We start from the raw sequence: 14,166 nt of genomic DNA on the forward strand, positions 1-14,166 counted from the left end.
TTTTCCACACAAGTCTTCATATATTAAAAATGGAAATGTGAATGTATGAAATAAAGTATCTTGAGAAGGGATTTTCAGATCGATTTGGTGTCTTCGGCAATGTTGTAGGATATAATTACGACTTTTCAAAAAAATAGGTATTTAAGATTTTGAATTAAGAGCAATTCCAGCCCAAAACAGGATTTTTTTAGGTTCTTTTTTCTCGGCCCTCTCCGATTCAATGAAACTTTGTAGACATGTTATCCTAGGCATATATAAGCCATTTTTGTGTATATGGAGTTAGTTACACTCGATAATGGCATCTGAGAAGGGCGTAAATGTTTTAAATATTTTTGTTTTTCGTAATTTAAAGATTGCTGTATCTCGAAGCCGTTGCATCGTATCAAAAAGTGGTCAAAGACAAATTTGTAGGAAATTTGACGGGCTTTCTAAAACAAAATACACTGAAAGAAAAAAACACTCCACTTTTAAAAGATGTTTTGATTTTTAAGTTTCAAAGTCAAATTTGAGTAGTATAGTAACCTGGATAGTAAATTAGCTTAAATCATCAAAAAAACGAGTTATTTTGAAATTTGGTCAAAGACAATCTTATGGGAAATTGGATGAGCTTTCCGGTAAAAATATTTTCGAGACTGAAAAATCATGTCTGTCATATAGAAATTGCCAAAAACCATCAAAAAACCTATTTTTTCAACATTTTTTATTTCCTTTGCGGTGTCAGTTGACGTCTAAGACCGTTTGTGATCCATCTCGACTATTTTTTCAACATTTTTATTTTTAAAACCGCTGTAACTTCACCAGGATTGGACTTAGGACAATGGTCAATATGGAGACTTTTATGTAAAATTGTCTGGAGAATCGACTCTCGTGTTCGGTTTTTGAAAATTTTGATGTTTAGAGCACTTTTGAAAATACAGTTTCTGCAAATGATTTTTGTATTTTTTTAGGTGAGTTGCTCCATCCTGCATTTTTCGTGAGCCTTTGTGTAACATCTTAGGATATTTTCACAAAAATTTTGAACGAAAAAAAATCGTGGACTCTCCTTCAAATTTGACTTTTAAACTTAAAAATCAAAAAATCTCATAAAAGTGAAGTGTTTTTTTCATTTAGTGTATTTTTTTTTTGAAAGCCCGTCAAATTTCCTACAAGTTTGTCTTTGACCAATGTTGATAATTACAGACTATTAGGTGATACTTAGAAAAAATCATTTTCATCGAATTGGATTTTTTCAAAGGTTGTATCTCAGAAACCAATTGTTCGATTTTCAAAGATCCAGAGAGAAAATTGTAGAAAAATTTATCTGTCTTTCAAAAATATTTTTTGGGGGTATTTCTTACTATAAGTATTTTTAAAATGCAAAAAAAAAACGAAAGAAATCGAAAATAAACGCTCAAAAGAGGCTAGAACTTGAGAACGTATATTTTTCAAAAAATAAATAAGTGAGAAGATACTTTTCAATTGCAAATAATAATTGGTTTGTAAACTTTGATTTTATTTTTTCCTTTTTTTAGACGATTGAAAAAAAATAAAAATAAACTTTTTTTAAGATTCATATCTTGGGAATCAGATTTGGCATCTATGGCTCAAAAGATATCTTTTTAGTAACCTTTGAAAATAAAAAAAAATATTTTAGGAATTCAACTTTTTGCGATAAAAAGTCAAATAAAAAAATCGGACAACTTTGCCGAAGACACCAGATCGATCAAAAAAATCGTTTTACAAGATATGTGATTTCATACATTTACATACCCATTTTGCATGACCAGCCCGGAAATTCTGATCGATTTGTATGGAAACTTGCATGGAAAAAATATGATGCAATATTGCTTCTTTTGACACAGGGAATAGAAGGGAATTTTAAAAAACTTTATTTTTTTCTCAATTCAACTCAAAATGAAGACTTTTACTTCAAATTGTTAAAGAATACAATTCAAGCTCTTTTGAAATATAAATCATGGTCGCAGCAATGAAAAAATAAATCGAAAATGTAAAAAATAGTATACAGAATTTTCTCAACTACTTGATTAAAATATTCAGAGATGAAAAAGGATAAACTTTTTTTTAATTAGTAAAGGTAATAATTGAGAATAGTTTTAACTTAAAAACGGTGCAGTTTATTAAAATATCACAAATACTTAATGATAGCAAATTGGTATTAGAAATTAAAAAATAGATTTTGGAAATCTTGTAACGTGTATTTTTGACAGTTTCAAAAAAATCTACTTCAGAAATTAGCTAATGCAAATGCAAATGGGATGGGGCACTTTTGGCTTGGTTGAAAGTTAGGGTGACTCACGATCAGAGTGATTTCGAAAATCTAACTTTTCAAAAATATTTTGAGATTTTTTTCTCTTCTACAAAGTTTTTGGGAATGGCATGTGTTTAGAACATCACTTTTCTCTTTGTTACGATTAAACAATGGATTTTTGAGATTTTGCTCTGATGCTATTGACAACATTGGACGTAGAAGGCGTAGATTCTGAGATAACATGTTGATGTCTTGGACAAAGTTGCTTGGTCCATGACCAACTCTAACTGCCAAAATAGATTTTATAAATATCCTTAATTGTGAACGTCCAAAATATATCTTTAAATTTGCAAACATTCAATCTAAAATTTTGTAATAAGCCACATTGCCAGCCCGAATTTGAAAGTATCAATTTTCTACGCAACTTTTTCAAACAAAAGTACATGAACATGAGTGAAACAATGCCATATTATTTCAGATTGTATTCTTGTTTTTGTTTGGAAAAAAGTAAGTGCACAGAAGTTTTTTTTGCTTAAATTCTGTCATTAGAGATTTACAGAAACTTCGGAATAAAAAAGTCAGTTGTTTGATAACTCATCATATCATAAAAATTCGGCAATCGGCTGCTGTAAAAAAATATGATAACGTACACACAGAATAAAACCTACTCCCGTAATTGTGAACTGTTGTTCATGTATTTGGGAACCACGACATTGTAACATTGTCGTGATTTTCGTGTTTTACCTTAAAAAACACAGTTTCTGATTCGGAAACCACTCCAATCCGCTTGAAATACTACTGGTCAGCATCGAGTCATTTGTTATTGACCAATTTTTTAATCTTGTTTCATAGATGATTTTCACTCGATGTTTAAATATTTCAAACATTACGTTTTAAAAGACTCGTAATAATTTGAAGGATATTTCAACAAACGTAAAATGGTGCTGATTTGTTTTAGATTCTTTTTAGGTATTTTAATTATTTATTTTTTATTTTTTTCTCTACCAGCTACTCGACCGCCGGCTCGACGCACACGCTCAACAACTACTGCGACACGTCGGACAACTGGACCGACCACGACATGGACATCTACATGGCGCGCAACGCCACCGCCCGGAACGGCGGCATGGTGCCATTATGAGAGTCACTGCTGGCCTCGTCCCCCTCCTGATACTACGACGTGGTGCTCCACCAGGGCGCCGCCACCCCCCAACCACCCTTCTACCATCAACCCCATCACCACCACCAACATCCGGGCAGCAACGGCTTCTGACAGCGACTGCCGCCACCGGCAGCCCAGGATCCGGCCTCCCTGCTAGATCTGGATCCCCGCCGGTGGTGCCGCTGCGAAAACGAACCCGATGTGCTCGACGAAAACTACCATTACTACTACCAGCAGCAGGGGCTTGAACTGCTCGAGGAACCGCCCGACATTGGCGAGGACGAACCACCACCGGATTACGAGTCGGACGAAGGCGGTGGTGCCCACGGGTCGTCCACCCTGGTGGTGGAACTTAGTGGCCACTACGACGTGGCTCCGGTGGTGGGAGCGGGTGCGGAAGCAGGTGAAGGTCCCAGGGAAGATTTGGGCGCCACTCCGATGACGACGACCAGCTTTGTCGAGTGGGAAAACTACCGCAATCGGTTGAGGGAAAATTTGCAGAGTTAGGAACATTTTAAAGTGGGAAATTTTGCTTGATTTGAATGCTGTTTCAATGTTCACCAAAATTTCTTATTTATGATTTCTGGAGAATGAGCAATTCTGGATGACATTTAACGAGACAATTTTACTCAAATCTTAAAATAAGATCATGAAACATTTAAGAACTTATAGCCAAAAACCTATTTTCTAACAAAACACATCAAATAAATATTTTTATGACATTATTTTCATCGTTTTCCCCACTTGGGGCGACACCATTCCGTCGAAGCTGGGTGCCTCCCTGGAGGAAATGGCATAATTTATCTTGTCCCGTTTTCATGTTTGCTGTATCCTTTTGCTCTTTTGGACAACATATTTTGGGCAACACCTGGCAAATGTGCTGTTCAATTGCCACACTCAACCGAAAGTCCTAACGTCATCATCACCGTGTTTTTCCCTTTTTCCTCGTGGGGCAAAATGTGTGCTTTATAGCTTTTTAGAGCAATTTTTATAGTCGTTTAGATAGCGCACCAAAAACCACACGCGCGTTCCACTTGGGCGAACATTTTCCGATGTCCCGATGATGAATGGATGATCGACCGCAAAAAGGTGTTTTGCACTGAAAATTTGTTTTTTTCCGTTAATGAACTCGAAAACTCAACCGAGCGGCAAAATATATTTTTTCCCAAAAGCTGAAAATCGTCATCAAACACCGTGTCGAATGTCAACCTCCCCTTTGATTTCTGCTCCCGCAACAAATATTGACGCCAAACTTGGAACTGCACTGGAAATTATTTATTTGTGGCGCTTCAAAGCCCTGGAACAACAGTCAAATTTCACTCGAAAGAAAAACGCAACATCACACACACATATAAACATATCAGCAAAAACTGCAAGTTCATCGAAAAGCGACAACCGAGAAATAGGCAGCAAAAAATCTGTTTTCGGAATTTGAATAAAATAAATAATAAAATCGTGCATGAAAACGAAAAACATGAAACTGTAAATATCGACTCACACAGATCATCCGATACAATAAACCAACGAAAACTACTATCAAACAAACAAACAATAAACAGCAGCAAACCAGCATGTTTTCAATACTCCACGCACGTTGCATACGTTGAACAGAGCTGATAAATAAATTAACCACGAATTCACGTTGTCGGTTGCTGGTCCAGAGAGAAAACAAAAAAGTTGAATGCACCAGGGAAAACATTTACCGGTCCGCGTTATGAATAGAAAAATCGCATTAATTAATCATCCGGGGAATGTCGATTTAATTTTGTATCAGTTGCGGAAATCTGTACACAAAAAGTTAAAAATACACGAAGGAAAAAAGTCGTATGCATCTGGTTGAATTTGAATATTGTATTGAATTCCAATCCGAATATTTTTCTTTCCTAAAATCACTTTTTGCTTTTTTAAGTCCTATTCTACAAGACCTTAATCATTTTTTTGTTTCTCTTTTTAGTTTGTCAAAGTTCTGTTTAATTCATTTTTTTTGTTGCACAATGTAACCCAACTTTTGAGTAACTTTATTATTATTAGTTAGTTTTGTTTTCTTCACACATACATTTGGATATTTCTTTTACAAAAAAAAAATCTTTTACAAAAAATAAGACATAAATACACTTCTAACAAACGGAAACTTATATTTTTTGCTAAATTTAGGCGCAAATCTTCAAAAAACTATAGTATTTCATACAAAAATTGAATTTATATGGTATCAGTTGGGATTATTTCAACATTTCAAAGCAAAAAATATCACAAAATGCTTAATACACTAATACAGTACTACCAACAATTGGCAACATATCAATGAATTTATGAAAATATTTTTGTTGAATTTATGAAATATGTTTATTCTAATCTAATCTAATCTAATCAGACCCTAGCGCAGCCAATCTTTCGAAGGGATCCTGGAGAGTGCCTTAGGTTAGATGACGCCTAGCACTCTTCTTGTCATTTATTAACATTTGTAGTGCGCCATTGCATCGGAATACATTGAAACATCACAAGCGTTAAAGCGGCCAGGCCTACTGCGTAAAGCCGTATCGCAAAGATGACTCGTAATTGGGTTGAGTTTGAGCACTGAGTGTTCGAACAACAACACAATTCTGAATCGACAGGGGAGGAAGAAGCGTGGGGACACACCACCATACGCTCCGAGATTTGGTTGTATTCGTTGGGAGCACCATGCTAAGAAGGTTTGGTAACTCCGGGACCCTCTGGGATGGGACATTGTATTTCCACGAATGCCCTGGACACTATTTGCCGTGGTTATAGCGCCACAACTCGCTCTCTGTAAAAGTACTCCTAATTCCAGTCCACGCTCACCAAGTCATCATGGCCTAGTGGTTAGCATTTTTGCTTACCAATCCAAAGGACGGAGGATCGAACCCCGCCTCGAGCGACTTAGATTTTTCGTTCATATTCATCATTTCAAATTAATGTGTTCTTAACTTTCTCGTTGGGAGCAGATGGGAATCGAACCCAGAACCATTCGCTTACAAAGCGAACACCGTAACCAGTCAGCCACGGCCGCTCCTACCAACAATTGGCAACATATCAATGAATTTATGAAAATATTTTTGTTGAATTTATGAAATATGTTTATTGACCTGAAATTCAAAAAACTGATAAAATCCTTCACCTCATTTATTTTTTTTAATACACAAAAAAACGTTGTACAAAGTATTAAAAATTGTTTACAATTAATCAAGCATTGAAAGCTTGCTGTGATTTTAAAAGTTTAGTTATAATTATTTTCTATGCCCCAGATTTGTTTATCAAGGGAAGACAAAAACCTGGAGTAACAAAACAAAATTTGATATCCGGCAAAAAAAAAAAATTATAATTTTTTATCCCATTGTTGCGAACATGTTCCACTTGATATTTTGTCATTTCTGAGTTATTCGGATCATTTTTTCCGATATCATAAAGTTTTGAAAAAAACCAGACAAAATTGATTTGAGATAAAAAGTGATGGTTAGAATGGTTCTTCTAACACGAAAAAATCGTCGCATGAATGTATTATATTCAATGTATTTAATATAAATTACCTTCCAAGCAAACCAGAAAAAAAGCTTCAAAAATATATTTTTGATTAATATTATGAATTACTTATGCAAACTGTAAAATACAATACTGTAGTATACAGTAAAAAATAAATGAAAATGATTTTGACACTTCGAAAAATTTTACACAAAAAATAAACCGATTTTCTCAATGCAATAAAATTGCACACGGAACAATTATGCAATTGTGTGCAGTTGAGGTTTAAAGAAATGTTTGAACAAAATTGAGGCAAATTTATAAAATATACTAGAGATGTTCTTCTAGTGATTCTTCTTAGAATATCAAGAAATCATTTTTTTTTTATTAGATATGATGATGGTGATGATTTTAAATTCATTTTTCTGCAGTTTTTAAAACATGATTGATATTTTTAAAGTTTTTTTTTTTTTGCACATCGCAAAATTTGGCTTCTTGACATCGATAAACAGGGTTTCCAGGTCTAAACCGAAAAAAAAGACTGAAAAGAAAAGGCTACTTTCTTTAAAATAATGAGCAAAAATGCATTGAAAAGTGGTATGTTTTTACTTTTTATACAGTCTACCAAAAAATAAACTATCAAGTAACTTTTGCTCAGTCGGAAATAAGTACAGAATTTAATTTAATAGAATTGTCGGAAAACTGTAAAGTATTCTTCAAAATTAAATAATTTGTGAAAAAATTGCCTTATATTCCAAAATCAACAACGTCTCAAAAATCTTAAATTGTTTGCTCTGATTCACATCCAAATAGCGTCTTTTTAATTGTTTTTGTTACAGGCAAATGGATTTTGTGAAAAATTCTGTACTTTGCTGAACAAATACCAACGTTGAGATAATATCTGCGATTTTTTAACATTCAGATTGCAGCTTTTGAAAAATAAGAATATGTCAAATTGTTAAGTCTTTTGTAAAATAAAAACTGTTGGGTTGTTAACATCCAGCTAGCTAGCTAAAATCGAAAAACATTATTTTTTAAACTTTAGAAATATTTTGTGGATTTTCAATATCATGGATTTCATCTTTTTCAAAACTTGCAATATTTGGAAATTTTAATGTACTTAACTTATATGTTTGATGTTTATTATAGACAAGGAAACAATAGGTTTTAATGTCTAAGGAGGATTTTTCTTTTCTTTTCCCGTGGATGAATACATGATTAAATTCCAACACATTATTTGTAACTTATTATTTTTTATCTGCTGTACAATTCACTTTTTTTTAAATACAATCACGTTTATGATTTAGTGAATTAAAACATGTCTTTACTAACAGCACAGCACACAAAACATCACAAGCACTTTTTAAATTATGCACAATACGATTGATGAAAAATTAAAAATGCGAAAACCAAACAAAAAAGTGTGCCAATGCTTTCCGAAAAAAAACTGAAACAACAAACTAATTCTCACTCTAGGCTTTAACCTTTTAAAGCTCCTCCATAGAGTGTTTGCTTATTCGTCATTTTCGCTTACAATTCACTTTTTTATTTGAAAAACTCACAATTTCTGCACCGATTACTAACCCCTCCCTTCCCAAACTGATGCATACGACGCTACCCTCAAATTATAAACCACAAATTCCCCCCGGAATTTAAATTGCAGTAAAATCAACCAAAATCGACAGTTTAATCCAGCAACTGGCGTACGTGACGCGTGACCCGCTTGCAAACAATTAACACTGAAACAAATGATCGCAATAAAAGTAGCCAGTTTTGTACACGAATTAAAACTACACCAATTTCCGAACTTTTTCTACAGTTAACCACCGAAGACGATGAGGACAACTTCTGGTAGAGGAAATAATCTAACGAAAAAGGTCTAAATTACTATTAGAAAAAAAAAAAAACACTTGTTCTGTTTTGTTGTTGTAACTTGTACATAAAAGCCACACTGATGATACTGATCTAGTGATAACAGAGTAGGAAATATTTAACTAATTAGTGAAGATATAAAAAAAACATCGTGTGCTACAGTTAAACAAAAGTTTAAAGAAAAAAACACAGAAAGTTAACTCTTTGATAGCAATAAGTGCGTGTGTGAGTGTCTAATACGTCAAATATATAGTAGAGGTAGATCTATTTAGCGCAATTTAATCCGCATTTCTTTGTTTTTCGTTGGTAATTTGGAATATTTTATCACTTTGTTCGATTTCAGTATCTTTTTTAAAGTATTCCGAATTATCACACCAGCACATACATTCCTAAATAGGTGTGTCACGATTTTTGTTTTCCTTCACAGAGTTTCGTGTTTCACTTTACCGAATAGAATAAGCTCGATCTTTTCCCAGCAACCAGAAGTCAACAAACAAATTGAAAAGTAGCTTTCGCGAAGCCATTGGTCGAAACCGTCGAAACTGCTGATTCTTCAAAAAGTGACGTAAGCGCCACAAAGCAATTGTCGCTTACGTCATTTGGAATAGAAAAAAAACAGCGAAACTTTCCGGTTTTTGATCCCAAAACCCGAAAGGGTTTGCGAGTCAACTTTTTGCGTTAATTAAATAACACAAAGTCGCTCCCGGTAAGCTAAGTGAGAAGCTACTTTTCGTTTCCGTTTTTTTTCCTTGTGGAAAGGTGCCGAGCAAGTTTTCCCCACCTTTCCGGGGACTTTTCGCGAGCAGTTTTCCCAGAGTAACATTTACTGGGTTTTTTTACTCCCTCTCTCTCTGTTGACGCGAAAAGTTTTCCACTCTTCTCACTTTAGCGAATATTCTTAGCTAGTTTCTCTCTCACCGCAAGGGTTAAATTCTTGACTTTTTTTTGATAAGGTCCTATAAACAAATGTAAACATTGAGTGTATCCCGCTTACTCCGATCGACTTTTACATAAGGTGTGAAAGGGATACACTCAATGTTTACATTTGTTTATAGGACCTTATCAAAAAAAAGTCAAGAATTGAAATGTAAACAAGTTTGAGCAAAAACAAAAAAAAAATAAACACGCAAATCTAAAGGGAAAAAACACACACACAAAGTTCGACAGAAACGGCGTAGCTCGTAGCGAAAAAGTGAAAGAGAGAGAATGAGATTTGTACAGCGAGATATTTTTATAGGGTTGGAAAAAGTGAGCGAAAAAGAACATTACTTGAACAATACTCAACAGATATTTGATAGAGTTGAACTACTTAAGTAAGCGAACAAACAAGGAATTCAAACAAAAAAGTGTACATTATATCGACTAAAGCGTAACTAATCAAAGTGATTTTGTTGAACAAGATAAAACAAGAAAAAAAAGTATATAAATAAAATAAATAAGTTAAAAAAAGTAAAACTCTTATTATTTGGCAACTAGTTTAAACAAAAAAGAAAACGTTTTTAATTTCTTCTTTTTCCTCTCTCTCCGTTCTAAGACTAGTGTCAGGTTTTCCACCTTGTGCAGAGATATTTTTTTCCTCCAACCAAAAACCAAACAAAACTTCTCTCTATAGAGTTTCGTTTACGGAAAACTTGACATTACGGCGGAAAACGAGAAAACGAAAAAACACAGTTGAAAAGTTAACACTAAACGGCGAATAGAATAAGGGAAGCGATTGAAGGGAGGGGCGGTGAGAGTGGGACCACTTTAAGGCCCCTCCCCCTCCCAATTTCGGGCAAGTTTGCAAACGATTAGCGGTTAGGGAAAACATACTACTCTTAGGAAGAACTACTAGAATTTAGTGATAAGGAAACGAAAAAAAAACACACACGAAAAGTGAACCTTGTATCATAGATAAGTGAAATTGATCAAAAAAATCATAGAACGAGAGCTAGCAACCAATTAATAGGAGAGTGCGAAGAAAAAGTGTTTAAACACGGAGTGAAGTGAAGAAATAAAAGAAAATTAAAATAAAACAAGAAGTGTCTAGTTAAAAGTAGTAATGTAACGTAACACGCAATTTTTCTACACTTATACAGTTATACAGTATATGAACATAATAAATATATATTTATAAAGGATGGGAACAAAATTAATACAATTAAAACTATGTCTGTATTATAGTGGAAAGCAAAACGAAATTGCAAGCCTATCAGTAAAAGAGGAAAAAAGAAGGAGACGACGAAGGAGAACATTTGAAAATTATTAGTATTTATATGAAATGCAAAAAAAAATCACACTAGAACTGTTGTTATAGATCAAATGCAGTTAGTTAAAACAAACTCCGCGATTGTATAGAAAGAGAAAAAAATAAATAAAAATAATTAATTTGTACATTATGGGTGTGTCTTTACTGCAGAGATATCACAAACAAAAGCAAAATGTATGCAGGATGACGTATCTGCAAACAAACAAAGCAGGCAAGGTCAAAAAGTTTGTTTGTTTGCTAGTTTGTTTGTGACAGTCTAATACGTCCTTAACTGTGTGAGTGACATTGTGCCAGTTGAATTAAAAATTTGAAAAAATAAGTTAGGATAAGTTTTAAAACACTGTTTTATATACAATTTCAAAAGTTATATACACTTTTAAATTAAGTTGTTAGTTCTAAAGAAACTTTTCAATATGACGTTATTCTCGATTTCATTGGTAGGTTTTCAAACAAGCACGAAGCAAAACGTTCATCGTTTGTGCAAAACGAGAGAGAATTGAGAGTAAAAATACCATTTCCGGTCTCTTTTCGCTCAATTCTCTCCCATTTATCATCGAATTCCTTAATTTTCTTGACATTCGCGTCCTACTTCCTACTCCCTGATTCCTGTTTGTGTCATTTTACATGCATTTGAGTTCATCGCTCATCAATTTGAGTTCATTGTAAGTGCTCGTTTGAAAACCTACCAATAAAATCGAGAATAACTTGGGCGTTTTCAAGCAAAGTTCTTTAAAAAAGGTGGATGTTATGTTGGTTATGTTGCACATGACCAGTATGACAAAGAACTTTGCACAAACCTCGCGAAATATTTTTTTTTTTTTTGCAAAAATTTCTGATGAACGATTCCTTAACCCAGATGTCACACCTCCAATTGCTGTGGCTGAATGGCCATTTTCATTAGCAGTATCAAAAACCATGTATTTTGATACCCATATTGCCCCAAATCGCATGGTTTGGTGAATGTCCTCCCGGGAGAAACTTCTCCCGGGGCACCAGCCACTCCAGGCCTGGCAATCTTCATGGAACTCCTCCCAAGTTGGCTCAAAAACTGTGTCTTTCAATGTGTGCGTGTGTTTTTGAGCAATAAAATTCCCAACGTAAGACGGACTTTTGATAAAAGTCACACTAAATCCTCCAGATGTTATCTGTTAGCTTATATAGTTTCGCACGGCATGTTACTGCTTCCACGCAACAGAACACTGTTTCGTTGCAGACATCATATCTGCTTGGGACGTAAGATTCAAGTACCTATAATGTCGCGCCGAGGGCATGCGATGGTAACGCGCGAAATCCGGATATTAACAACATTAAATCACTCACCCCGGTATCTGAATGCATCGCTCCACCCGGTAGCGCATCTCCTGCGCAAACTCCGCCCACAGCTGGGCCACCGCTCTCTTCCCGCCGTAGTACGTGTTGCACACGGCCAGCAGCGTCGCCAGCCGATGCACCAGCGAGTCCGGTGCCGCCGCCGACTTGATCCGCAACGGATCAAACTCAACCTGCCCGGGCGAGGGCAGATTGTACGCATGCAAGGCGGTCTGCTCGGCGTCCGGGAACAGGTAGTAGAGCATCTCTTTGAGCAGGTTGTCTTTTAGGGGGCCGTCCAGCTTGGGGATGTCCGGCTTGGAGGTGGATCCGGCGATACCCGGGATGACCGAGGAAAGGGTTGGAATTTTGGACTCGGTTAGACGTTCCAGAGCTTTGGTGCCTTCGATGTTCTGGGTGGCGCCGTAGGCCAGCTCCGGGAAGTACTCGGTGATGGCGCGGCGAGAATCGGTGATCTGGAGAAACTCCTGGATGCAGTCGGACATGTAGCAGACCGGCGAGTCCTCGAAACGAGCGCGGAGACTCCAGTTGGGAGCGGTAAGCGGATCAAAGTCGGAATAGGTTTGCGAATCGATTACGACGTTGTCGGCGACCTGGGGCCAAGTTGCGTGCAGGATGAGTTCGGAGACGGGATCGACTGCAACGCCGAAGGGCAGAGAAAAGTTTTCACCGATGGAGTCTTCTTCGCTGTCCAAAAATGGGATGGTTTTCGAGGTCAAAAAGGCGGAACTCAGAAACTTGTTGAGACTGTAGGTGAAACGAACGGACACGGCCACCGGATCCATGTACGGGACGCCAACTTTTCCCTTGAAGACCTCCAACAATCCGCTCAAGTACTTGCAAGTGGGCGGAGTGATGTGCAGATGGACAATGTCGAACGAAAGCCGAATCGAGCGAAACTCGCAAACGCCCAAAAACACATTCTGAACCTTGTCTAGCACCTGCACAAACACAGGAACGTCACAACCACTCTCCGCCACGGCAATGTGGATCGAACTCATCAAGATCCGAATCTGACTCTCGTTGTTAATCGAACTCTTGACCGGAACCACGACAACAAACTCCCGCAGCCCGTACCACTGGGCCACCGGATGCAATCCGGTCCCAACTCCCGCCCCAGACTCCACCACACAATAATCGTTCTCATTCGCCATCAGATCCACAAACGCCTGGCACTCGGCAGACTCCCCATCGACCTCTCCCGTTTCCCCCACCAAAACATCCGCCCTGTACCGGACCACATCGAGCTCGCAGTCGGCAAACTGGATCTTCTCCTTCACCACGACCCACTCGCAGCTGGATAGCTCGTTCCGGCCCAACCGGCCCCCAATCGAGCCCTGGCCATAGCTCAGCTTCCACTCGTGGAAGATCTCCTCCAGCCGGGCGTTGAAAATCTCCCAATCCGAGGCGGTCGTAAAATCCTGCTGGAAAAACTCGGTGTCGTCGACTTCTTCGTTCAACATTTTCGACGGAACGCGGCGGATTTCTATTACGGAGAACCACGAACGCGGAAACACTCCAAAACTTGTGCGATTTGTTTAGAAACTGAGGAAGCAAAACACATGGTACGTTCGTTTGAACAGCCAGTGTGGCACTGAGTGCCGCACTCGTCGGTGCCAGTTTTGGTTCAAACGAACATTCTTTTTCAGTGTGCATGGAACTCGCATGAAACTGAAAAAATATCGAGTGCGGCACTAGAGTTTCAGTTCCAAGATGGCGGCGAAACTCGTGCGGAACTAGCGCGAGTTTCTTCAAAGAAACACTTTGACAGCTCTGAGTGCGGCACTCAGTGCCGAACTAGCCATCAAACGAACGTACCAACAGACGGAG

At 37.0% G+C, this 14,166-nt stretch overlaps 2 protein-coding genes across 7 annotated transcripts in view; one reads left to right on the plus strand and one right to left on the minus strand.

The window, feature by feature from the left end:
- The window catches only part of LOC120425333 (leucine-rich repeat and fibronectin type-III domain-containing protein 3), a 253,153-nt gene extending 242,021 nt beyond the window's left edge, over positions 1-11,132 (plus strand). For 5 of the 6 annotated variants that reach the window (XM_052707650.1, XM_039589808.2, XM_039589812.2 and 2 more), the window contains exon 11: positions 3,257-3,398. In XM_052707650.1, coding sequence (XP_052563610.1) covers positions 3,257-3,389 — 133 coding nt within the window. In that variant the 3' untranslated portion in view covers positions 3,390-3,398. Of the gene's footprint in view, positions 1-3,256; positions 3,399-8,706 lie in introns of those variants that run through there. The other variant, XM_039589815.2, reaches the window with a different exon arrangement.
- Positions 1-14,158, minus strand: part of LOC120412843 (rab3 GTPase-activating protein catalytic subunit) — a 285,929-nt gene extending 271,771 nt beyond the window's left edge. The window contains exon 1 of the mRNA XM_052707651.1: positions 12,328-14,158. Coding sequence (XP_052563611.1) covers positions 12,328-13,799 — 1,472 coding nt within the window. The 5' untranslated portion in view covers positions 13,800-14,158. The remainder of the gene's footprint in view (positions 1-12,327) is intronic.
- Between the last annotated feature and the right edge of the window lie 8 nt (positions 14,159-14,166).

The sequence above is a fragment of the Culex pipiens genome, chromosome 2 (assembly GCF_016801865.2).
Source record: "Culex pipiens pallens isolate TS chromosome 2, TS_CPP_V2, whole genome shotgun sequence".
Lineage (NCBI taxonomy): Eukaryota > Metazoa > Arthropoda > Insecta > Diptera > Culicidae > Culex > Culex pipiens.